The sequence below is a fragment of the Ahaetulla prasina genome, chromosome 1 (assembly GCF_028640845.1).
Source record: "Ahaetulla prasina isolate Xishuangbanna chromosome 1, ASM2864084v1, whole genome shotgun sequence".
Lineage (NCBI taxonomy): Eukaryota > Metazoa > Chordata > Lepidosauria > Squamata > Colubridae > Ahaetulla > Ahaetulla prasina.
In genome coordinates this window covers 10,755,830-10,783,303 of record NC_080539.1, presented here as the reverse complement: position 1 = coordinate 10,783,303, position 27,474 = coordinate 10,755,830, and the positions used below count along the sequence as shown (strand labels likewise).

General features: G+C 45.8%; 1 protein-coding gene across 1 annotated transcript in view; it reads right to left on the bottom strand.

Annotated features, from left to right (window-relative positions):
* Positions 1-14,076: 14,076 nt before the first annotated feature.
* AATF (apoptosis antagonizing transcription factor) overlaps positions 14,077-27,474 on the bottom strand; it is a 134,290-nt gene continuing 120,892 nt past the window's right edge. Inside the window, exon 12 of the mRNA XM_058164164.1 lies at positions 14,077-14,563. Coding sequence (XP_058020147.1) covers positions 14,500-14,563 — 64 coding nt within the window. The 3' untranslated portion in view covers positions 14,077-14,499. The remainder of the gene's footprint in view (positions 14,564-27,474) is intronic.

Below are 27,474 nucleotides of genomic sequence, written 5' to 3'. Positions count from 1 at the left end.
TCTAGAAGGAGACACAAGGAGAAAAAAAAAAGACCTGCGCCATCTGTGGCAGCACCGGCCCTATGGAACGAGCTACCTCCGGGGTTGCAACAGTTTCCCGACCTCCGGGCCTTCAAGCGTGAACTGAAGACCTTATTATTCCATCGAGCGGGTCTAGCCTAAGAAATATTTTAGTGAAATTTTTAAATGGGTTTTAAATCGGACTTTGACCGTTTTAATGATCTGGGCATTAAATATTTGGTTTTAATTGTTTTTAAATATTGTTATTTATTATATTTGTATTGGTATTGTGTATTTTAATAGGGCTGTAAACCGCCCTGAGTCCTTCGGGAGATGGTGCGGTATAGAAATTTAATAATAAATAAATAAATAAAAAATCACCTTTCTTAGCCTTAATGGCTGGTAAAGGAAACCCTTCCCACTCCCCCTATTTGAAGAACCCGTTTCTACTTTAGGCTTTACTTGTGCCAATTTAAACTTGCATGCTTCTGCACCGCTTAAACTAATGACCAGCTGCCTATAAAAGCTACCTAGGTGGAGGGGACAAAATTCTCATTAAAATAAGCTGGAAGGTTCAAAGCCCTTTTCTTGCTGTGTGATTTTTTTTTAGAAAAAGCTACTTGTTAGACTTGGAAGCATTTTCTGACCTTGTGTATGTTGTGTGCCTAGTCATTTCTCTCTCTCTCTCTCTCTCTCTCTCTCTCTCTCTCTCTCTCTCACACACACACACACACACACACACACACACAAATATCGTACCTTGATGAACGTATCTTTTCTTTTATGTACACTGAGAGCATCTGCACCAAGACAAATTCCTTGTGTGTCCAATCACACTTGGCCAATAAAATTCTATTCTACATATAGGAGAAAGAGAGAGAGAAGGAGGGAGGGAGAGAGAGAGGGAAAGAGAGAGAAATAGAAATAAATAAATGGGGGATTATCTAAAGATGAGTCAGCAATGTGCGGTAGCAACCAAAAAAGCTAATACAATCCTTGGTTGTATAAACCAGGGGTCTCCAACCTTGGTCCCTTTAAGACGTGTGGACTTCAACTCCCAGAGTCCCTCAGCCAGCAAAGCTGGCTGAGGAACTCTGGGAGTTGAAGTCCACAAGTCTTAAAAGGACCAAGGTTGGAGACCCCTGGTATAAATGGAGGCATAGAATAAAAATTACATAAAGTATTAGTATCGTTTTATAAAGCCTTGGTAAGGCCACTCCTGGGATACTGCATTCAATTTTTGATCACCACATTACAAAAAAGATGTTGAGACTTCGGAAAAAGTGCAAAGAAGAGGAACTAAAACGATTAAAGGCCTGGAGACTAAAAATCAGGGGTGAAATGTAAAATTTGTTACTACCGGTTCTGTGGGCATGACTTGGTTGTGGTGGGGTATTGTGACTGGGTGGGCGTGGCCAACTTTTTTTCTTTTAAAAGCATTTTAAAAGAGGTTGTAAAAAATGCTTTTAAAAGGCTCTGATGATCCCAGGTGAGTTGCCTGATCGTCAGTGGCTTTTGTTTGCTTTTAAAAGCATATTTTTTTGGCCTTTAAAAGAAAAAAAAGCCTCTGACAATCAGGCAACTCAGCTGGGATCGTCAGAGCCTTTTAAAAGCATTTTTTTTACAACCTCTTCGGCCAAAGAGGTTGTGGAAAAAATGCTTTTAAAAGTAAAAAAAAAAACCTTTGACGATCGCGCGGCTCAGCTGAGTGGGTGGGGGAGCATGGATTTTTGCTACCGGTTCTCTGAACCATCCGCCGCCATCGCTACCGGATCGGGCGATCCGGTCTGAACCGGGAGCATTTCACCCCTGCTAAAAATACTTATATGAAGAATGGTTGCAGGATTTGGGTTTGGCTAGTCTAAAGAAAAGAAGGACTAAGGGGGACATGATAGCAGTATGACAGTATTTGAGGGGCTGCCACAAAGAAGAGAGGGTCAAGCTATTCTCCAAAGCACCAGAGGGCAGGACAAGAAGCAATGGATGGAAACTAAGCAAGAAGAGAAGCAACCTGGAATTAAGGAGAAACTTCCTAACAGTGAGGACTTTTAACCAGTGGAATGGTTTGCCTTCAGAATAGAATAGAATAGAATAGAATTTTTATTGGCCAAGTGTGATTGGACACACAAGGAATTTGTCTTGGTGCTTATGCTCTCAGTGTACATAAAAGAAAAGATACGTTCATCAAGGTACAACATTTACAACACAATTGATGATCAATATATCAATATAAATCATAAGGATTGCCAGCAACAAGTTATAGTCATACAGTCATAAGTGGAAAGAGATTGGTGATGGGAACTATGAAACGATTAATAGTAGTACAGATTCAGTAAATAGTCTGACAGTGTTGAGGGAATTATTTGTTTAGCAGAGTGATGGCCTTCGGGAAAAAACTGTTCTTGTGTCTAGTTGTTCTGGTGTGCAGTGCTCTATAGCGTCGTTTTGAGGGTAGGAAACAGTTTATGTCCAGGATGCGAGGTATCTGCAAATATTTTCACGGCCCTCTTCTTGATTCGTGCAGTATACAGGTCCTCAATGGAAGGCAAGTTGGTAGCAATTATTTTTTCTGCAGTTCTAATTATCCTCTGAAGTCTGTGTTTTTCTTGTTGGGTTGCAGAACCGAACCAGACAGTTATAGAGGTGCAAATGACAGACTCAATAATTCCTCTGTAGAACTGGATCAGCAGCTCCTTGGGCAGTTTGAGCTTACTGAGTTGGCGCAGAAAGAACATTCTTTGTTGTCCTTTTTTAATGATGTTTTTGATGTTAGCTGTCCATTTGAGATCTTGCGATATGATAGAACCCAGAAATTTGAAGGTTTCTACTGTTGATACTGTGTTGTCTAGTATTGTGAGAGGTGGAAGTATGGAAGAAGAAGTTGTGGGTGCTTCATCACTGGAGATTTTTAAAAAGAGACTGGACAGCCACTTGTCTGAAATGGTAGAGGATCTCCTGCTTGAGCAGGGGGCTGGACTAGAAGACCTCTAAGGTCCCTTCCACCTCTATTCTGATTGATGCTAGCTCAGGAAGGCGCTTAAAATAACTCAGGATGGCTATGATACTATAACTTGCTATCAGAAACATAGCTGTTATTTTGAGCAGTAGCAAACCTCTCTAGACAGTTCAGTGACGTTGTGAAGATTAGACCGAGCACCAAGATTATCGAAGCAAAGAAATGTTTCTACTGGAAATTTACCATCTTCCTTTTGGGAAAAGCAAACGGATCTTCTGTGCGAGGTTAATGGATGCGATATTGGGTTTCCCCCTCGCTGAAGACGTTTTTTAAAGCCTGCATTTTTATGGCGTTGCATCATTTACGTAAGGAGGGATATCAAAAGTTTGCTTAGGTGCTAAATTCAACATTTTGGAGTCTTCTTGATTCAGCTTCTCTCTCTCTCTCTCTCTCCCCCCCCCCGACATTTCAAACAAGGTCAATGCCAGCAATCGGTGTTGGAGAGAGATTTAATGTCAATTCAGCTGGCAAACTCCAGCCAGCGCCAAAGGGAAATTTACAAAGATTGCACAAGACAAAAATGAAAAGACACAAAAAATATACTCACCTCATTTATCTGAGATGGGAAGCTTTATTTATGGTGACTTTCTGGTTTCCAACTCAGTAGGTCACTTCCAGGGATGGGATTCAAATAATTTAACAACCGGGTTCTCTGCCCTAATGATCGGCTGGGTGGGCGTGGCCATGGTGGGCGTGGCCATGGGCTGTGACAGGCAGCACTCTGCTTCCTATATCCCCCCCCCAGGAGCAAAAATGGGCTGAGGAGGGAGGATGCCCTGCCGCCTGCACCCCGTTTTGGGCCTAGTAGGCCTCCCTGCAGCCTCCTGGGAGCACAACCAGGCTGCAGGGGTGCCGGGTTGCACCCTCCCTGCAGTCTCCTTGGAGCAAAAACGGGCCATGGAGGGTGGCCACACCACGCCCCCACTCCATGTCCCGTTTTGGGCCTAGTGGGCCTCCCTGCACTTACTTGGGAGCCAAAATGGGGCACGTGGGGACTCCTGGAAGGGGCGAGCCAGCCAGTAATTTAACTACCAGTTCACCTGAATCGGTCCGAACCGGCGGAATCCCACCACTGGTCACTTCCATGACTTGGGACCTGGCTCTCTTCAGGGTTCTACCCTTTAAAGAGGATTTTGTGTAGAAGTCTTCCTCATAAGGAGATCTTAAATGGTCTATCTCATTCAACATCATTGGCCCTTATTTGCTGAAAACACTGGCTTCCTTATCAGGAAAATACAACAGATTGAGTAGAAGAGTGTAGAGAGTCAGTAACTGCAGAGCATTAAGGCAGCTCTGATGGAGGAGCAGGTTGGAGATGGAGGAGAAGGTTGAGGGGGATGGCAGGAGTGGACAGGAAGAAGCCTGCAGAGACCCATCCCCTCCTGGATTACCTATGAAACCAGCAGAAGCAAACTTCCTCACTACTTTGCACTCTCTGGCCTTGACATGAGAAGGGGAGGGGAGAGAAGGGAAGAGAGGAGGGGAGAGAAGAGAGGAGAGAAGAGACAAGAGAGGGCAGAGGAGAAGAGAGGAGAAGAGGGGAGGGGAGGGGAGAGAGGAGAGGAGAGAAGAGAAGGGAGAGGAGAGGAGAGGAGAGGAGAGGGGAGGGGAGAAGGGAGAGGAGAGAAGAGATGGGAGAGGAGATCAGAAGAAAGGAGAGAAGAGAGGAGAGGAGAGGAGAGGAGAGGAGGGGAGAAGAGAGAAATTTCTCAAATTACACAATGAGGAGAGGAGAGGAGAGGAGAGGAGAGGAGAGGAGAGGAGAGGAGAGGAGAGGAGAGAAATTTCTCAAATTACACAAGGATTTCCTACTAAAAATACCACCTCTGTAGCACAGGACTTACCAAGACAGGGTCACAAACTTGTCCAAAGTCTTAATATGTTTCTGTCTCCGTATTTAAAACCCTTCCTCCATGTGCATCTACATTTCCCCTGCAGAATTACCGTCTTCTCACCCAAAGCTCCTTGCTCAAAGCAGGAATGGAAAGCCATCGAAGATATCTCAAACCATCACTTAAGGCTGAAGGCACCAGTTGCTGGACTACCAAACACAGTTCCAAGCGTTTTCTGGCAGGGTGGCCATGCTAGCTGCTAGATAACGGGAGCAGAAATCCAGCATAGATGGAAAGAAGTAACTGGTAACCTACCATTTAATAAACTGGCATAGAACTACTCCTGCCAATCTCTAAGTACTGGTAGTCTTTAACTTACAACCACAGAATTTCCACTAAGTAAGATGATTGTTAAGTGAGTTGCATCCAATTTTACGTCCTTTTTTTTTGCCATGGTTGTTAAGCAAATCACTGCAGTTGTTAAGTGAATCACATGGTCATTAAGCAAATCTGGCTGCTTCCCAGATTGACTTTGCTTAAGGTGAAGCCAGCTGGAAAAGTCACATGACTGCAAGTTGCCGGGACTGTCATAAATACCTGCCAGTTGCCAAGTGCCCAAATTTTGATCATGTGACCGTGGGGAGGCTGCAATGGTCATAAGTGCAAGAACTGGTCGTAAGTCACTTTTTCCCCCAGTGCAGTTGTAAATTCAACCAGTCGCTAAACAAATGGTTGTAAGCCGAGGACTGTCTTTATGAATACCAAGAAAGTCTTATTCGTGAAAGAGAAGGTTGTCAGCATGTTTTTAAACAGTTTTTATTAGTTTATAAAGTAGCATACCAAAAAAAAAAATACAAAAGTAAAAAGTAGGGAAAATAAGGAAGGGAAAAGTGAGAGAAAGAAAAGGGGAAAAATAAAAATAAAAGACATCGACTTCCAATTCCCTTTGGTGCAGTAGAATAAGGCATTAACATCAAATCTCAACTTTTCACTTTTACATTACACTGTTACAACTAGCCATTTCTATAACAACAAATCTATCTAATGGGTAAAACCCAAAATCAGTTTCATTTTTTTCCCACCTCGAGCACAAAGTCCAGAAGTGATTTCCAAATAGAAATAAAGGTATGTATGTATGTATGTGCCTGTGTCTATATATATATGGAGGTCTTGCTTGCACAAGCACAAAGCCGTAAGCACCAGCCTGAAGATGACGAGTGAGACCTCGTCGAAACATCGCCAAGATACTCTCAACCTTACACGGGAAAAGACCCGAATACGCCAAGACCTACATACCTATACCTATGAAAACCTACGAACACACACACACACACACACACACACACACACACACACACACACACACACACTTTTATCAAAACAGTCAATTTAGGCATCTCTGCTACCTCCATCAATTTTTGCAGCCATTCCTCCATTCTGGGGATCGACATGACCTTCCATTTTGGTGCGTAAATTAATCTTGCTGACGTCAACATACATAACATCAAAGTTCCGAATTTTTTTTCTCCAGGTCTTTTTCCATTAAACCCCAAAGAAATGTTTTAAAATTCCACCTTCCTATACTTTCATCTTCTCCATTGTTTCCATAATCGAAGTGTGTTTAGAGAAGATAGTAAGCCATAAACCCATTAATAATCCACAGTTTACTTAGCCATGAGTGACCATGTCATAAAAACCCAGCCCAGAGGAATATACCTGAGTTTTATAGACAGAAAGGTTAAACTTGCAAATCTAATTTGCAGTGCTCAGAATAATAAACTGTATTTATTAAAAACACACACACCCCAAAGTACACAGTCGATAATAAAACAAGACTGTCAAACCAATTAGTTAATTAGGCCCCTTTCGGTGAACCGAGTTAATGAATCATTACATTTGTAGAGTACTTGCATATTATCGAAATCTTAGTTCAAGCATCTTTTTGAAGTATTAAGGGAGGTCTGAAGTAACCCACAATTTAATAAGCAAAGCAAATCCTCCATATGCAAATAAAAGGCCTATTGTTTCAATGGAGGAATATTCTCTGCAGGAGTGTGCACAAGGATTCAAGTTTGAAATGTTTCAAAAGTTTGAAATCCTCCCGTTTCAAAATACCCGCGACCCTAACTAGAAAGTCTTAGGTCATTCTTGAAACCCTTAAGAGCAGGGATGCCCAATCTTGGCAACTTTAAAACCTAGTGCCATGGCCCCGTCGAAGCCCGATGCCGTGGAGGGCGACGAGCCAGAGCTGGGGCCGACGGAGGTTGAGGGGGCGGCCTCGCTGGCTTCAGAGGAATGTGGGGAGGAGCAGGATGAGGCTGCCCCAAGTCCCTCAGGCTTGCCAGCAGGGAAGAATGGGGCCAAGATGACCAAGTGGGGGGGAGAGAGGGCAGGCAGTGGAGATGAGGAGAGACAGAGCTCAGGCGACGAGCAAGGACCGCCCCCTTCTGATCCCCGAGCATGGAGAGAGGAGAGGAGGCAGGAACAGCGCAGACTGACCTGATGACTTGGGAGAGTGCCTGCCCCTCTTCACAAGGCACACCTGGGGACTGAGACTTAAGGAGACGCTGTGGGAAGGGGCATTTGTCAGGAACAAACGCTGAATTTGTGGAGTTTGGTGTGCCTTTGCCGACATCGGGAGTTCAGTGGACATCTTGCCTTGTTCCTTTGCTTCGTTGGACTCCTTGACTGGTTCTCTTGACCCACTGGACTTCTTGCCTTGAAGCCATTGTGCTAACAGTGTTTTGCTGGGCCAGAATAGAATAGAGTAGAATAACAGAGTTGGAAGGGACCTTGGAGGTCTTCTAGTCCAACACTCTGCTTAGGTAGGAAACTGTACGCCACTTCAGACAAATGGTTATCCAGCCTCTTCTTAAAAACTTCCAGTGTTGGAGCATTCACAACTTCTGCAGGCAAGTTGTTCCACTGATTGATTGTTCTAACTGTCAGGAAATTTCTCCTTAGTTCTAGGTTGCTTCTCTCCTTGATGAGTTTCCATCCATTGCTTCTTGTTCTACCCTCAGGTGCTTTGGAGAATAGCTTGACTCCCTCTTCTTTGTGGCAGCCCCTGAGATATTGGAATACTGCTATCATGTCTCCCCTAGTCCTTCTTTTCATTAAACTAGACATATTGAGTTCCTGCAACCATTCTTCCTATGTTTTACCCTCCAGTCCCCTAATCATTTTTGTTGCTCTTCTCTGCACTCTTTCTAGAGTCTCCACATCTTTTTTACATTGTGGCGACCAAAACTGGATGCCGTATTCCAAGTGTGGCCTTACCAAGCCAGAGGCTGCTTGAAGTGTGTGTGTGTGTGTGTGTGTGTGTGTGTGTGTGTGTGTGAGAGAGAGAGAGAGAGAGAGAGAGAGAGAGAGAGCGCTTTGCTCAGGGACTTGCCATAAACGTGGGGGAAATTTGGGGGAAAATTGGAGCAATAAAGGGGGGTTTTGAACTATCAGCTATGTTGCCTTTGTGCCTTGCCCAGGTCACCACACCTGTAGACTTTAACTCCCAGACTACATGCCAAGCATCCAAATTTTTATCACGTGACTTGTGCCACAACAGTTGTAAGTGTGAAAAACGGTCACAAGTCACTTTTTTTTAGTGCCGTTTTAACTTTGAACTAAATGAATGGTTGTACCTGTACAAAGAGAGGGAGGGAAGGAGAGGATTCTTAAGACTGATGCAATCGGGCAGAAGATACAAAGCAGGCTGAAAGTTTCATGCGAAATCGAATTTGGATCGCTTGGAGGTGGGAGATACTTCCAACGTAATCTACCGGATTCCCTGGGTGGATTGCCCCTGTGACTCTGCAGGACAAGCGGGGAGGAAGCTAACCCATTGGATTGCAAGAACACAAGGGAGCGGTCAAGACGAGGAGACCCGAACTCATTGGTAGCCTCACCTTGCAATGAGCAAGGACATACCATATTTTTCAGAGTATAAGACGCACCTTTTTTCCCCAAAAAAGAGAGTGAAAATCTGGGGGTGTCTTATACTCTGAATGTAGCCCCGTCCAGCTTCTCAAACAGAGGTTTCAGAGGCTGAAAAAAGCATCAGAAATGAGGCTTCAGAAAAAAAGCCCCCCGAGTTTCAGAGGCTTTTTTTTGGAAGCTGTTTTGGAGGCTTTCAGAGGCAGAAAGTTCTTTCTGAAACGGAATTTCGGAGGCAGAAAAAAAAAAGCAAAAAAAAAAAAAAGCAAGAACCAGAGCTCACAACCAAGGAACCTATTGCTAAAATTCACCTCTGGGAACAGCTGATGGGGGCTATTCCGGGAAACTAATCCACCTGCCAATCAGTTTTTTTCTTATTTTCCTCCCCAAAAACGAAGGCGCGACTTATACTCCGAAAAATACGGTACATTCAATTTCACAGCTACTAAGATTGTTGGCCGAGCAGGTACAAAAATAGCCAGAGAAGCCATTGAAGGTTGGGAAACAGGCCCCTTGTCAGTTAACAGGAGTGCTGATTTACCTCCAGCTTATCAGGTACTAAGGAGCCGATGGCTTGGCAGCACAACAGCAGCCAATCGCAGCAACACACCAATCAGCCAATAGGAAGGCACCACATAAACACAATTCACAGAACAGCCCAAAGCACGTATTCCAGAAGAGAGACTCCCTGAAGGTGGGCTCCATCTCGAGTCCGAAAGCTCAGAAGACCAGTGACCAACCCAAATTGGATTTCCCATCATTATCCTGGGACAAATATATTTGCCTTCATTCGTGAAACTTTCATCACTGAAAATAATTTCCTGAACAGAACAGAATAAAGTTGGAAGGGACCATGGAGATCTTCTAGTCCAACTTCTTCCTAAAGCAGACGACCCTCTCCCATTTCAGAGAAGTGGCTGTCCGGTCTCTTCCTCAAAACCTCCAATGTTGGAGTACCCACAAATTCTGCAGGCGAGTCGTTCCACTGATTAATTGTTCTCACTGTCACAAATTTTCTCCTAAGTTGCTTCTCTCCTTGACTAGTTCCCATTCATTGTTTCTTGTCAGACCCCAGGAGCAGAAATGGCACGCTACGAAGGGCAACATTTGAAAGCAGCTTCTCTTGGGACTATTTTGACACGCAGACACACACATCCAAGCTGAGGAAAGAAAGGAACTGAAGATGGATGAAAAGGAACATAAGAAGATGAAAAATCAATGCACTTCTCCCAAGATCTACAGCCAGGACTTGGCTGCAAACGCGCCTAAAGATTTATTCGTCCATGCTACATACATTTTCCAAGCCAAGATTCAATAGGCACTTTGATACAGATACTTTCTGCACCCCAGGAGGAGGCAAAATTAGAGAATGTTGGCCTTTTTTTTGGGGGGGGGAATATGTTTGTTTGGGTGTAACTGCCCTTATGTGCCCCCACTTGGAGAAGACACTTTGATGGGAATTCACAAATTGTTATTTCATTATCTAAAAGTAGATTTGGAATTTGGAATTGGTGCAGGTATGCACTTTCTATAACTAACATATTTTTCAGAGTATTTTATTTATTTATTTATTTATTTATTTATTTATTTATTTATTTATTTATTTATTTATTAAATTTTTATACCGCCCTTCTCCCAAAGGACTCAGGGCGGTGTACAGCCAGAATAAAAACAAAGGTATATACAATTTAAAACAACATTTAAAAAGAGCAAATTTTAAAGGCTGATTATTAAAATTTAAGTTAAAAAGTTAAAAATATTAAAAAACCCAATTAAAATACATCACTAATTATGCCAGTCCCGCTTTAATGAATAAATATGTTTTGAGCTCACGACGGAAGGTCCGAAGATCAGGCACTTGACGCAGGCCGGGGGGAAGTTCGTTCCAGAGCGTCAGAGAGTATAAGATGCACCTTAGTTTTTTGGGAGGAAAATGGAGGGGGGGGGATTTGCTACCATTCATCTGGCTAGGGTCCTTAGCCTGGTCAGCTTCAGCAGATTAGTTTGCTCGCTGGTTTTCAGATTGGGGCTGGTTGGGGCTAAAAAAACAGTTTCTAAAGCACAGCTGATCGTTGGAGGGAGCAGCAATTAGAAAAGCAGACAAAGCGCGGAAGATCGCAGGGTTGGGGCTGAAAAAAGCTTCAAAAGCACAGCTGTCGGAGGGAGCTCCAGTGACTAAAGCAGGCGAAGCGTGGAAGGGGTAAGAGAAGGCAACAACATTTCCGGGTAACCATTTTGGGCACCATGCGTCATATTTTTCAGCCTCCAAACACGTTGCATTTTCGGGCGGCGATGGGCAGCAATGTGCTTTGGTGATCCCCGCAGCCTTGAAGGGCTCTCAAATTGAGCATTTGGAGGCTGAAAACGCGACATGCAGAGCCCAAAAGCACAAGCCATTATTGGTGGCAATCTCTGCAGCCAGGAAGAAGATGCACAGAGGCCAGTGGGTGGGGGTCATCAAGTGGGTAGGTGGGGTTACATTTGGAGTATAAGACACACCCAAATTTTCAGCCTCTTTTAGGAGGGTAAAAAAAGTGTGTCGTACTCTGAAAAATACGGTAATTATATTTTGCCTACAGGTCACCCATGTTTGCAGGTGTGTGATCTGGCATACGTGCAGATCTTAGGTAAGTGACAACACAGGTAGTCCTTGATTTATGACCTGTCACTTAGTAATAGCACTTATATAACGTTTCACAGTACTTTTACAGCCCTGTCTAAGCATTTTACAGAGTCAGCATATTGTCCCCAACAATCTGGGTCCTCATTTTACTGACCTCAGAAGGATGGAAGGCTGAGTCAACCTTGAGACAGTTAGGATCCAACTCCTAGCAGTGGGCAGAGTTAGACTGCAATAGCAATAGCACTCATATACCGCTTCACAGTGCTTTTACAGCCCTAAGCGGTTTATAGAGTCAGACTCTTGCCCCCAACAATCTGGCTCCTCATTTTACCAACCTCGGAAACATGGAGGGCTGAGCCAACCTTAAGCCAGTCAGGATCAAAGGAATCGAACTGCTGGCAGTCGGCAGAATTAGCCTGCAATACTGCATTCTAACCACTGGACCATCACAGCTCTGAACGCCCATTTGAAGTTATGGCAGATCTACCCTGGGGGCTTCTTAGGACCAGGATTTGAAATGTCAACAATTAAGCCTCTTCCTCCAAAGTCACATGACTGATCTTCGCAATATAGCTTCCTTTATAGCCATTTGTAGCATCCTGTGGTTTTTTATGATAGTTTTGCTGGAAACTTGTACTTCCGATTTTCGGCACCCATAGCTTAACAACCACGGCGTTGGTTTAACAACTGTGGCAGCCATTTTGCCGTGTTTGCTTAACAACTGCTGCAAAAAAAGGCTATAAAATCACTCATGTTACTGATCTGTTTTGACAACTATTACGACTCATAAATGGGCAGCTTCCATTACCGTCATATGTTGAGGACTTAGCTGTACTGATATCTCTTGCATCAAAACACCAACACAATGCTAATCTTATTGCTAAAAAAACAACAGCCGCAATTAATGTTTCTAATCTTTTTATGTTTTAAAAAAAGAAATCATACGCCGGTGGAAAAGCTAAGATATAAAGTCAATTTGAAATATAAAATATTTCTCTTAATTTGTAATTTTAGTTTAAATATTTTGTCGCTGAATTTACTAATTCCACATTAAGTTATTTCACCTCTGAATGTACTTTCATTTGTAAACTGCCCAGAGTCGCTTTGACAGTGAGATGGGCAGTATCTAAATTGGATAAATAAAATAATAAAAAAAAATTCCTTGACAATCTATTTCATCAACCCTGCAATTCTTACGACATACGTGCTGAGTTCTCATTCTTAATTATTAATTTAAATAATACGGAAGGCTCTCTTATTTATTAACTGGAACAATACTTTAATTTTTAAGCTCAATAAATCTATAGAAAAGCATTTTATCATTCAAGGCACATGCACGTATGACATCACACACAAATACACAAAGGTGTAAGCCTATATTTGATTGACTACATTTGTGTGAGTGCGTGTTTGCACGCATTTGTGAGTCATGGTTCAAAGACAATCAATATAGTATGTTGTATTATTACATACATGGACACATGTTACTTATACAAAATAACCTTCACTGGAAGACTGATCACAGCATGCTAATAAATCCACTATATGGGATTTTAATTTCCAATGAGCTTCTGAATATAAACAAGTGAATTGTATTTCCCTTTGTTAGATTCAACCTGGATCTAACTTCTACAAGGAGGAGAAGCTGTCTGGCCTCTACAAATCCCTATCAGCAAAAAATAATTAAATATATTAATAGCTCTGGACTAGTATAAAAATTCAGGAGTATTTATCAGTTAGAGCAGGGGTCTCCAACCTTGGTCTCTTTAAGACTTGTGGACTTCAATTCTAAGAGTCCCTCAGCCAGCAAAGCTGGCTGAGGAACTCTGGGAGTTGAAGTCCACAAGTCTTAAAGGGACCAAGGTTGGAGACCCCTGACAGATAAGCACAGACAGAGCTGCCTCCTTGAGCCCTCCAATGACTTATGTTCCAAAGATGGACGTGAAAAGCATTTCAGATTTTTTTTAACGGTAGGTTTCAGTTCAAAAAATAGTGTTCTGGTGCAGTCTCAAGTTAGGGGAAATTTTGATCTTAGAAACACGCCGATTTAGCTTCCAAAGGTTTCACCCAACATTTTTGGAAAGGTGGGATGGAGGTTCAAAGAGACATTCAGAAGTTTAGGTTTCTACTTTCAAACTGCAGGAAAGGCAGAGCCAAACAATGGATGATTAAGAAGAGAATCAACAGGGCTTAACTGTTGTCCTGTAGCACTCACTTGAGATTGGCAGCTCTTTCTGTATAAGAAACACATGTGCGCACAAACATACATACAGAAAGAGAGTCATTGTTTTCCTAAAAAAAAATTAAACCCAATTTTATTCCACAACTTTTGGGGCCAATGTTGTAACATCCACTTATGCAACATGTCACCAAGTTTTTTCAGGAAACTTGAAGGCCTTTTTTCATCAAGCAAATTGCTTTGGCATCCATCCATCCATCCAATCCATACGCCCTCCATCATCCCTCCATCCATCCATCATCTATCCATCCATCCAATTCATCCTCCATCCATCCATCCATCTAACCCATCCTCCATCCATCCAATACATCCTCCCTCCCTCCACCATCTATCCATCCATCCCTCCATCCCTCAGTCCATCCTCCCTCCATCATCCATCCATCCAATCCATCCATCCTCCCTCCCTCCATCCTTCATCCCTCCCTCCCTCCTTCCAATTCATCCTCCATCCATCCAATCCATCCTCCCTCTCTCCATCATCCATCCATCCAATCATCCGGATGTAATGACAGTGGTGATCTTTGGCAACAGTCTTGCCCTGCCAGAACGATGAGTAAAATCCAAGCTGGCTTCCTGCTCACTGTGTCCTTGAAGATCCCACAGGAAACCGCCTGACGGAATTGACATGGCTCATCTTGAGGGAAGTTCAGAAAGAGAGATGTGGGGAGGGGAGAATAGGACAAAAACATTGTCCCGCTTCTCAATGCGATCATGGATGGCAGCTTTCTTAAGGTTCTTCTCCATCAAATGGACAGACGCTACCTGGGCTCTCCTGAGTGAGACCTGTAGGGTGGTGGGACTATCCAAACACGAGAACTTCTCCCATATTCCAGAACCTCCAAAGGTCTCCTATGGATCGCTAGGCTTGGTGTCCTTCTTCCAGGTGGACCTGCTTGCCAAACAGGGACCGATATAGTTCTGTCCTGGAGGGGAGAGACAAGAGGCAGAGAAAGGCAAACAATTCAAAGTTATTCAAAGTTATTCAAGTTTGTAAGCCTAGCTCAGAGGTCAGCAACCTGCAGCTCTGGAGCCGCATGTGGCTCTTTCACCCCTCTGCTGCGGCTCCCTGTCACTCAAAATAGGCATCACAACCGCCAATATGCGACACCCGTAGGCATGCTATTTATTGGCCCCAGTAGGCCAACCATGTATAAATCCAACAAAAGAAAAGTTTCAGAAGAGCTACATATGCTAGTTTTGTGGCCGCTCAAGAAATAGTCAAGCATAGGAAGGATTTTGTGGCTCCCGATGTTTTCTTTTCTGTAGGAAACGGATCCAAATGGCTCTTTGAGTGTTTAAGGTGGCCAACCCCTGGCCTAGCTCATTCCAGAACCAGGAGAAAGCAAGAAAACAAAGTCAATAAAATAAGGAGGAGAAAGAGAGACGGGTTTCCACAGGTTTCGGCACCAGGCCCACTATGTATTTGGGATAAGCAGGATCGGAGCCATCTTAATTCTTGTTGCTAAAATTCTTTGACAGCGTTCCAGAGTTGCAGTGGCAAGATTGAGAAATCAAAATATCTTTCAGATATAAATGCACTGAGAGTCTGTAGAGGTTGTCAGTCATATGGGTTATGGTTGTCTTGGGATTGGGATGACTGAGAACTTCTACAGCAGGGGTCTCCAACCTTGGCAACTTTAAGACTTGTGGACTTCAACTCTCAGAATTCCTCAGCCAGCAAAGCTGGCTGAGGAATTCTTGGAGTTGAAGCCCACAAGTCTTAAAGTTGCCAAGGTTGGAGACCCCTGCTCTACAGACTTTTAGCTATACAATTTGGGATGAACACCCTTTGAATGGTGTGGGAGTAGGAATGGATTTCCACGGGGAAAAAAACCAAAACAAAACTACAGGAACTAGGAGAAGTACTCTGGTGACCCTGAGGACACAGATAAACCCCCAAGTGCTTAAAGGACCCTCTCTAAAAGGATGCAAATGACCAGCTGTCTGCAATGAGTATATATCCTTCCATTCCTCCACCATCCAGTCCGAAGCTGAAGAAGCTTCTTGGATGAGAAGCGAAAGGTCTTCAAAAAAACCCCAAGAAAGTCCAGTTGCCTCCTGAAAAATTCTGGGAGTTGGAAGTCCAACAGGTCATAAAGGAGCCATCGTTCCCTGCCCCTGCTCTAGAACATAGCTGATTGGGGGATTCTGGGAGTTGAAGTCCACAAATCATTATAAAGCAGGGGTCTCCAACCTTGGCAACTTTAAGACTTGTGGACTTCAACTCCCAGAGTTCCTCAGCCAGCTTTGCTAGGAAGTTCTAGGAGTTGAAGGAGTTGATTCTTCTAGGAGTTGAAGTCCACAAGTCTTAAAGTTGCCAAGGTTGGGGACCCCTGATATAAAGGGCCATTGTTCCCCACCCGGGAACTACAAGATTGAGAGACACTGAACAAATGGGGCTATCAGGTGGCTTCTGCCCTTTGCAATTGTGGTGACATGCAGACAAGGAAACGACATATATGTGTATACCTACTCTTAGCGCCCGGATCAGTGTACACTTGAGGAATTCGTGGCAGTGCGACGGAACACAATTAAATGTTGCTGGTTTCTGGGCAAGAGCTGTTTAATTTGTACCTATTTTAATCTTGTATTTTAAATGTTCACGTCATATGGTATGCCCTTATTTTAATTGGTATGCTTCCGACACGAATAAACAGGCAAAGAGCATTTCCACAGCCCCCCAAGAAATCACGTTGCTGTAGGTGCCTTCTGAAGGGATTTTTTTGGGGGGGTGGGGTGGGGGTGGGGAGACAGGAAAAGTAACTTCTCATGGACAATTTTATACAAGGCAGGACCTGCCACGTACGTCATCTGGTTCTTCAAGCAAAAAGGCCACCCGATAATTAAAAAGGCATCTTTATTAATAAACACCAGGGACCTTACGCAAGGCATCTCTCTCTCTCTCTCCCCCTCTCCTCACTCTTTCTCACTTTCTCTCTCTCCTCTCACTTTCTTTCCTCTTTCTCCTCTCTCCTCTCACTCTTTTTCCTCTCCTCTCATACTTTCTTTCTCTCCCCTCTCACACGGTCTTTCTCTCCCTCCTTCTCTCTCCTCTCTCTTTTCCCTCTCACACTCTTCCTCTCTCTCCTTCTCTTATCTTTGTCCTCTCACTCTCATTCCTCTCTTTCCCCTCTCACACACTCTTCCCCTTTTTCTCTCCTCTCCTTCTCTCTCCTCTCACTCTTTCTCCCCTTCTCTCTCCTCTCTCTCTCTCACCCCTCTCGCATTTTCTCTCTTTCCTCTCACTCTTTTTTCCTCTCTCCTCTTTCTCTCCCGTCTCACATGGTCTTTCTCTCCCTCCTTCTCTCTCCTCTCCCTTTCTCCTCTCTCTTTCCCCTCTCACACTCTTTCTCTCTCTCCCTCTCTTATCTTTGTCCTCTCACTCTCATTCCTCTTTCCCCTCTCACACACTCTTCCCCCTTTCTCCCTCCTCTCATTCTCTCTCCTCTCTCTCCTTCTCTCTCCTCTCACTCTTTCTCACTTTCTCTCTTCTCTCTCTCTTTCTCTCTCGCCCCCCTCTCGCATTTTCTCTCTTTCCTCTCTCTCTTTTTTCCTCTCTCCTCTTTCTCTCCTCTCACACGGTCTTTCTCTCCTCCTTCTCTCTCCTCTCCCTTTTTATCTTCCTTTCTTTCCCCTCTCACACTTTCTCTCTCTCTACCTCTCCCATCTTTCTCCTCTCACTCTCATTCCCTCTTTCCCCTCTCACACGCTCTTTTTCTCTCCTCTTTCTCTCTCCTCTCACTCTGTCTCCTCTCTCTCATCTCCCTATCCTATCTCTTTTTCTATCCTCTCACACTCTTTCTCTCCCTCTCCCCCCCCCTCACACACACACACACACACGGCCTCCCAATATGTAAATACGACAGGAGCCTTAGATCCCATCTCTCCAGGGAATGAGGGTTTTTTTTGTTCCTCCTCCAAGTTTGCCCTTTCCAAACAAGGCTTTTCAAGGAAGGAACAAGATTGAATATTTTAATAGGAACGTACGAGAACCGGGGCGATGAAAGGACGGGCGATTCAATCAGCCAGGTTGCATGGGATTGTAATTTCGTTTTTATATATGTTATCCTTTCTTCCTCGAGACTGACATAATACTTGAAGGAGAGACAATCAACTGGAGCCCGCAACGATGTTCAAATTGATTGCGGTTTTGGACAAGCGGAATGTTGCTCGCTGAATTAAAATAAAAATTGGTTTGTTATTTTTTGGGGGTCGGGGTGTGTGTAAAAAAGTTACATGCAATAAAGAAGGGGCCATAGGACCAAATGGCAAGAAGGTGGAACAGATTCAGACAAACAACAGCTGTGCAGATATCACAGATGTTAAACATATAAATATGCAATTGGAGATACTATTTAGGTCAGGGGTATCCAAGCCTGGGGACTTTCAAGGCTTGTGGACTTCAACTCCCAGAATTCCCCAGCCAGCATGGCTGGCTGGGGAATTCTGGGAGTTGAGGTCCACAAATACGACATGTGGCTAGGGAATTCTGGAAGTTGAAGTCCACAAATACGACATGTGGCTGGGGAATTCTGGGAGTTGAAGTCCACAAATACGATATGTGGCTGGGGAATTCTGGGAGTTGAAGTCCACAAATACGACATGTGGCTGGGGAATTCTGGGAGTTGAAGTCCACAAATACGATATGTGGCTGGGGAATTCTGGGAGTTGAAGTCCACAAGTCTTAAAGCTGGGACACCCCTGACTGAGATGGCTGTCCGAAATTCCCAAAGCGCCCACAGATAATTAGCCAAGCCTTGCAAAGCATAAAGTCAATAATCTACAGGAATTTATTTATTATTTTATTTATTTATTAATCAAATTTCTAGACCGCCCTTCTCCCGAAGGACTCAGGGCGGTGTACAGCCATATTAAAATACATAGATAGACAATGAATTTAAAATAATTTTAAAATGAAATATTTAACCGGCCAATTGAACTAAAAATAATAAAACCAATTAAAATCAGTATAAAGTTTAAAATTTAAAATTTAAAAGCTAAAAAATCTAATCCAGTCCTGCGCACCTGAATAAGTGTGTTTTAAGTTCACGACGGAAGGTTCTAAGGTCTGAGAGTTGGCGAAGTCTTGGGGGGAGCTCGTTCCAGAGGGCGGGAGCCCCCGCAGAGAAGGCCCTTCCCCTGGGTGTCGCCAGACGACACTGCCTAGCTGACGGCACCCTGAGGAGTCCCTCTCTGTGAGAGCGCACGGGTCGGTGAGAGGTATTCGGTAGCAGAAGGCGGTCCGTAAATAGCCCGGCCCTATGCCATGGGCGCTTTAAAGGTGATCACCAACACCTTGAAGCGCACCGGAAGGCCACAGGTAGCCAGTGCAGTCTGCGCAGGATAGGTGTCACCCGGGAGCCACGAGGGCTCCTTCTATCACCCGCGCAGCCGCATTCTGGACTAACTGCAGTCTCGGATGCCCTTCAAGGGAGCCCCATGTGAGAGCATTGCAGTAATCTAGGCGAGGCGTCACGAGGCGTGAGTGACCGTGCATAGGGCATCCCGGTCTAGAAAGGCGCAACTGGCGCACCAGGCAAACCTGGTAAAAGCTCTCCTGGAGACGGCCGCCAAATAATCTTCAAAGGACAGCCGTGCATCCAGGAGGACGCCCAACTTGCGCTCCCTCTCCATTGGGGCCAATGACTCGCCCCCAACACTCAAGCGCGGCTGCAGCTGACTGTTCCGGGGTGCCGGCATCCACAGCCACTCTGTCTTGGAGGATTGAGCCTGAGCCTGTTTCTCCCCATCCAGACCCGTCGGCTTCCAGACACCGGGACAGCACTTCGATAGCTTCATTGGGGTGGCCCGGTGTGGAAAAGTACAGCTGGGTGTCATCAGCGTACAGCTGGTACCTCACACCGAAGCCACTGATGATCTCACCCAGCGGCTTCATATAGATGTTGAACAAGAGGGGCGAGAGAATCGACCCCTGCGGCACCCCACAAGTGAGGTGCCTCGGAGCCGACCTCTGCCCCCCCGTCAACACCGTCTGCGGCCGATCGGAGAGATAGGGGGGGGACCACCGATAAACGGTGCCTCCCACTCCCAATCCCTCCAACCGGCGCAGCAGGATACCATGGTCGATGGTATCAAAAGCCGCTGAGAGGTCTAATAGGACCAGGGCAGAGGAACAACCCCTATCCCTGGCCCTCCAGAGATCATCCACCAACGCGACCAAAGCCGTCTCAGTGCTGTAACCGGGCCGGAAACCGGACTGGAACGGGTCTAGATAGACAGTTTCATCCAGGTGTAAGGGAAACTGATATGCCACCATACTCTCTACAACCTTCGCCGTAAAGCGAAGGTTGGAGACCGGACGATAGTTGCTTAAAACAGCCGGGTCAAGGCAGGCTTCTTGAGGAGGGTCTCACCACCGCCTCTTTCAAGGCGGCCGGAAGACTCCTCCACCAAGGAAGCACTCGTAATTGCCTGGAGCCAGCCTCGTGTCACCTCCTGGGTGGCCAGCACCAACCAGGAGGGGCACGGGTCCAGTAAACATGTGGTGGCATTCAACCTACCCAACAACCTGTCCATGTCCTCGGGAGCCACAGGGTCAAACTCATCCCATAAAATATCACCAAGACCACCCTCGGACGCCTCCCCTGAGTCACTGCAATTTTGGTCCAGACCGTCCCGAAGCTGAACGATTTTATCGTATAGATAACCGTTAAACTCCTCAGCACGTGCCTGCAATGGGTCATCCCGCTCCCCTGGTGAAGGAGGGCGAGTCACCCGAAACAGGGCGGCTGGGCGGTTATCTGCCGGCGCAATGAGGGAGGAGGCGTAGCAACGCCTCGCATCCTCAATGCCACTAGGTAAGTCCTAGTATAGGACTTCACTAGTGTCGATCAGCCTCGGGCAGCTAGACCTCCAAGAACTCTCAGGCGTCTTCTCTGGCGCTTCATCCCCTCAGCTCCTCGGAGAACCAAGGAGCCGTTTGGGACCTGCGCCGGGTCAGAGGCCGCAAAGGCACGACACGATCTAAGGCCCCGCGCGGCCCGTTCCCAGGCCGCAACCAGTTCCTCAGCCGTGTCGTGGGCCAGACCTTCAGGAAGTGGCCCAAGCTCCGTCCGGAACCTCTCCGGGTCCATCAGGCGCCTGGGGCGGGACCAACGTAATGGCTCCGTCTCCCTGCAGTGTTGAATGGCGGTCAGAAAGTCCAGGCGAAGAAGAGTGATCTGACCATGACAAAGGTTCAATAGCTAATTCCTTCAAATCCAGATCTCTCAACCACTGACCAGAGATAAAAATCAGATCCAGAGTGCCACCCCCAATGTGAGTAGGGCCATCAACTACTTGAGTCAGGTCCAAGGCCGTCATGGAAGCCATGAACTCCCGAGCAACTGTCGATGACGAGCCGGAAGATGGCAAGTTAAAATCCCCCATGACTAAAAGTCTGGGGGTCTCAACTGCCACCCCAGCAAGCACCTCCGGGAGCTCGGGCAGGGCAGCTGTCACGTAGCAAGGAGCCAGGTACGCGACCAGCAAGCCCATCTGACATCTATGACCCCATCTCACAAAGAGGGATTCGCACCCGGCAATCTGAGGTACAGTGGTCTCCCTCGGCTCTAGACTCTCTCTAATCACAACCACCACGCCACCACCCCTACCCTGGCCCCTCGGCTGATGAAATGCTCGGAAACCCGGTGGGCACATCTGAACAAGGGGCACGCCCCCTTCTGGGCCCAACCAGGTCTCCGTAACGCCCATAAGGTCCGCGGCACCCCCCTGAATAAGATCGTAAATTAGGGGGGCCTTATTGGCCACGGACCGTGCGTTGCATAACATCAGCTGAAGGCCAGGGCCCTGAGGGTCCTGACCATCCGGGGAACGGGAGAAGTTTGGGGGCTCGGGGCGCGCAACCGCCTGCAAACATCGAGCGCGCACCCCCCTAACACGATATGAGCCCCCACTTCCGCCATATCTGCCCCTCCCCCTTACCGTGGAAATAGCACCACCCTCAACCAATGGAACACCGACTCCCCCCATGACCCTCGGACCCACCAACCCCGCCACGAGCATGCGAGGAACTGGACTCCCCACGGGTTTCCCCAACACCCACCCATTCCTCCCACCCCCAACCCAAGCCCGTGGTTTCCTCCCCCTTAAAATCCCCTTTAAAACTCCCCTTAAAAAATCTATTAAAACAGCCAATTAAAAAACCCCTAAGCCTCCTATTTTTCGCATGCCACCATTTATAAATTTAAACCAAGCGTGGTTTTTAAATCCTCATTTTCCTAAATGTTTTCTTCCATGGTAAGGACTTGGTTTGTATGTTTTATCATGATATGGAAAGAGGTGCAACCCATTTGCCGGGAATAATTCAAACATTATTCATAGGAAGCAATCCCCAACAAAGCAAACTGCACGCTACGCAAACAAGACATGTTTTCTATTTTAAAACTAATGAAATTGGGATGCAAGGCACTTCCAAAATTACTCACAGCAGCACTAGAATAAAAACAAAAAACAAAAAACAGTGAACCTGTTCTGTCCCCCCCTCGCCTCCGTCCGAGCGATGGCTTAATTAGCCGGCACTATCAGCTCTGGCAGCAAACTAGCGAGCGTCTGCCAAGTGACTCTGTTATCTCTCTTGATGCCGATGAGTCAGCCAGGAAACCAGGAACAAACAGGACTTCAGCTCTAATTCTCCCTCTAAGCAGTTGCTTGCCACGAAGTAGTATAGCAGCCCTTGCTGCTTTTATATCCTGTGGGGTGTGGCTCTATGACTCAGCACTTCCTAGGCCTGCCCCACCCCTGCTTCTGTTGTTCCCGCCTCTCCTGCCTACGAAACCTAGGGTCCAGCCAGGTCTGATTGCCATCAGCCGGGTCTGGAGGCGTAGCCTGGGGTGGGGCGAAAGTCAGGGGACGGAGGCCTCGTTATCTCCTCCACCTGGCCTGCCTCTGACTCCTGGAGTTGAGCCAGGGAAGCCGGTGCTCCTGAGGTGTCCTGATGGCCCTTCCCCCTCACTTTCCAAGTCACTTTCTGGCAGGGGGCCCGGTACTGGGGGGGCGCAGACACAACAAAACTGACCCAATCTCCCCAACTTAATAAATAAACAAGGGTGCAGGAAGGAGAGGAAAATCCTCTATTTCGGTAGGCAACTCCTGTTTCCAAAGTAAAACTGGAAAGGAAGAATCCAATGCTTGATAGTTTGCCCTCTCTCTGCTGCAGCGACTTTGGGTGGCTTACGAGACGACAAAAAGATAATACAAAACAATTAAAATTAAGAAGATTAAAAAAAGAAACCCTAGGGATTAGGTTGGAGGAAGAGAGGTGGAAAGGAAAAGGATGGGATCTTCAGGAAAAAAAATATAAATATGAAACTTTTATTTTTTTAACCTCCTCAATCAAGTCCAAGGTAGCAATTATGAAATTAATGGTTGCTGCTATCAGCCCAGGTCAACAAATCGGGGCTGATAGGAGCAGCGTTTCTTACAATCATAGCCTGGGGACCTTTGAATATCAACGTGTTTCTTTGAGGCACAATTTTCGCACTCGTGTTTCACTCTACGCCAGTGGTTCTCAACCTTTATAGTGCTGCGACCCCTTTAATACAATTCCCCACGATGTGGCAACCCCGAACCGTAAAATTATTTTTGTTTTGAATTTATCGCGCCTGAAGCCGTATTGGCTAGCGATCTGAACTGCTTGCGATTGCCTTGAGGACGGAGGCATTAAAGCGGAGACTCCTCCCCTATTAAGTTTATCCCGCCTGAAGCCAGATTAGGCTAGCGATTGGGAGTGATTGCAGCTGGCTTGACAGGGAGACATCAGAGCAAAGATTTCTCTCTTTTTTAATTCATCGCGCCTGAAGCCGAATTCGGCTAGCGATTTGAAGAGCCTGCAGCTGGCTTGTGGAGTCAACCATTGGAGCGCGATTCTTCAACTCGCAAGTATACTTCCCATATTTCCGATGGTCTTAGGCGACCCCTGGCAAATCGTCATTCGACCCCCAATGGGGTCCCAACCCACAGGTTGAGAACCGCTGCTCTACGCAGAGAAAGGCGAGGACGCATTGAGGGGTTTTACGATAGATTTTACAGCTGCAAAAAGACTCAGCTATATTCTGAGTGGCAGGAGGAATCCTTTTATAGACCTACGTGCAGAGGTGGGCGTCATGTATTGTAACAACCGGTTTGCCCAGCACCGGAAGTGTGAGCGCGCACGCGTGCATCGCAAAACAAGGAAATTCACTCTCACGCGCCATCCACACATGCGTACAGCATCACAAAACATGGGAATTCGCTCCCATGCGTGCCATCCGCATGTGCGTGCAGCATCACAAAATTAGTGTGTGTACTCCTTCCGCGTATGCGTCCAGCATCAAACAACACAGTGATATAGGACGGGATTGTGGATGGGCAGACCTATCCGCAGGTCACAACTAGCGGTTTGCCTGAACCGGTCCGAACCAGCAGCAGCCCTACCACTGCTGCCTACCGGTCTGCCCAAAGGAAAAAGTGCAAAACTCTGAAAATCAAGCTGTTAAGTGAATCACAGCAGTTGTTACGTTACTTAAAAATGGTTGCTAAGTGAATCTGGTCTCCCCGATGACTTTGCTAGTCAGAAGGTTGCAAAAGGGGATCACGTGACTCCGCGACGCTGCAACCGTCATAATTACAGGCCAATTGCCAAGTGGTCGAATTTTGATCATTTGTCCACAGGGAGGCTGCCAAGGTCGTAAGTGTGGAAAAAACGGACGTAAGTCACCTTTTTCAGTGCCGTTGTGACTTTGAACACTTACTAAACAAATGGTTGTAAATCGAGGACTATCTATATTTTAATGCAGGGGTCTCCAACCTTGGTCCCTTTAAGACTTGTGGACTTCAACTCCCAGCTTTGCTGGCTGAGGGACTCTGGGAGTTGAAGTCCACAAGTCTTAAAGGGACCAAGGTTGGAGATCCCTGTTTTAATGGATTAGAGCCACTCATTCCCCTTGAATTCTCGTTTACAAAATGTCAGAAATACAGAGTGTAGGAAACTAAGGGCAGGGTCTGAATCAGGAGAATTCTCATGTTCTTAAAGAGATTGAAACAACTGCTTATAACTACATGCCGGTAGTCCTTGATATATGACCATAATGGAGCCTGCCCATTATGTCATAATGGTTGCAAAATGGGTTGATCACACGAGCAGCACAATTCTACGATTATTATTTTTGTGTGTGTGTGTCTGTGTGCTGGTTTTTCAAGTGAACACCACAATTCATTAAGTGAACCAATAAACACGGGAAGCGGTTTTGCTCAAAACAGGAAGTGCCGGTTTTCCGATAAAACCATCGTAAAACGTGATCACATGACTGTGGGACTCCAGAAATGGCTATAAATGTAGCTGTCTTGCCAAGTGCCTGAAATTCAGTCACATGACTGCAAAGGAGGTCCCTCAGACGTTTGAAGCAGGGTTGTAACTCCTCTTTTTCGGATCGGTCGTAACTTCGAATGGTTGCTAAGTGACCGGTCGTAAGTCAAGTACTACCCATAGGGAGAGCAAACCTTTGATTTATAGAATAAAATAGAATTTATTGGCCAAGTGTGATTGGACACACAAGGAATTTGTTTTGGTGCATATGCTCTCAGTGTACATAAAAGAAAAAAGAAAAAAAAATACCTTCATCAAAGGTACAACATTTACAACACAAATGATGGTCATAGGTTGCAATTTAACCCTTAATGATAGCAACAAAAAGTTACAGTCATACAGTCATAAGTGGAAAGAGATTGGTGATGGAAACGATGAGATTAATAGTAGTGCAGATTTAGTAAATAGTTTGACAGTGTTGAGGGAATTATTTGTTTAGCAGAGTGATGGCCTTCGGGAAAAAACTGTTCTTGTGTCTATTAGCAGGACTGTATAGTCTTGTGTCTATTAGCAGGACTGCACCTTTAACCAGCTTAGAATACTAGCTATGATTCACTTGTTTTTGGTTTTCAGGAGGGGGTGGGCAGGAGGATCCCCCCCAATCAATTTGCCAATCTCCATTTCCTGTCCAAACAAAGGCAAAGGGACCATTAGTAACCGGGACGGGTGAGGGGAGGAAGAAAAGAAGGAGTAATAAGACCACCCAAAGGCCAGGAGTAACTTACAACATCTGTAATTGCTGGGGCTTTCAACTGGGTGGAAGGCCCGCCCGGGGGTTAAATCGAGACTCGCCTGAATTAAAATTTAACTTTATCACAACCTGAGAAAGCAAGTAATGAGCGGTAACATTTTTATTTCTTTTAAACTGTCATTTTAGGCTGAGCTGGGAATAATTACCTATTTCCACTGCAGTAAGGTTTTATCACCTCGAGTGAGACATTTTCTAATTTAATATTTTTACTATATTATCATAAAACCTGGTTCCGAGGAGAGGCGGGGAAAGTTATCGCGAGTCGTTGGCTGTAAAACTCCATGAGTGCCTGGGTTTAATTATTCATGTCAATGTTTCCCAACCGTGGCAGTTTGAAGATGTGTGGACTTCAATTCCCAGAATTCCCCAGCCAGCAATGTTGGCTGGGGAATTCTGGGAGTTGAAGTCCACACATCTTCAAGCTGCCACGGTTGAGAAACATGGATTTAGGCCTTTCCTAAAGCCTGAGGAGAGAGAAGCTTGGACCATTTGCCTGCATAGGGGCACTCTTGACATGCCCCACAGCCCACAGCAGAGAGAGGGTTATGTCTAGGCCAGAAATGTTGAGAGATTAAAGGAGAGCAATTTTTTTCCTGCAATTTAGGCCTAAACAAGGAAACTGATAACAAGGAGGAAAGCCAGTTTGGTGTAGTGGTTAATGTGCTGAACTAGAAATCAGGAAACAGTGAGTTCTAGTTCTGTCTTAGCTGTACAAGCCAACGAGGTAACTTTGGGCTGATCACCAGGAGACGGTGAGTTCTAGTTCTGCCTTAGCTGTACAAGCCAATGGGGTAACTTTGGGCCGATCACCAGGGGATGCTGAGTTCTAGTTCTGCCTTAGCTATACAAGCCAGTGGGGTAACTTTGGGCCGATCACCAGGAGACGGTGAGTTCTAGTTTTGCCCTAGCTGTACAAGCCAATGGGGTAACTTTGGGTCGATCACCAGGAGACGGTGAGTTCTAGTTCTGCCTTAGCTGTAGAAGCCAGCGGGGTAACTTTGGGCCAATCACCAGGAGACGGCGAGTTCTAGTTCTGCCTTAGCTGTAGAAGCCAACGGGGTAACTTTGGGCCGATCACCAGGAGACGGTGAGTTCTAGTTCTGCCTTAGCTGTACAAGCCAACGGGGTAACTTTGGGCCAATCACCAGGAGACGGTGAGGTCTAGTTCTGCCTTAGCTGTACAAGCCAACGGGATAACTTTGGGCCAATCACCAGGAGACGGTGAATTCTAGTTCTGCTTTAGCTGTAGAAGCCAACGGGGTAACTTTGGGCCAATCACCAGGAGACGGTGAATTCTAGTTCTGCTTTAGCTGTAGAAGCCAGCAGGGTAACTTTGGGCCAATCACCAGGAGACGGTGAGTTCTAGTTCTGCCTTAGCTGTAGAAGCCAACAGAGTAACTTTGGGCTGATCACCAGGAGATGGTGTCTTGCTTAGAACGGGAAATTTTGGGCTCCATTGTGGTCGTAAGTCAAAGGCTATCCGTTTTCCAGATTTCTAAAGCTTGCTGTCTTTGTGGATTTCCGCTATCACAGATTTTAAACCTTGTTCAGACGAAGCAGACAGTTTGTTCCTTGGGAATACAATCTGCTTACTTTCCGTTTTCCTTTCTGCTTGCACTCTTCCCATCTCTTGAATTTATATCCAGGCTCTGGCCTAAATCTATTCCTTCCCATAAATCCTCTGGTTCATTGATCTCCTTTGTCTTTGCATTTTTCAG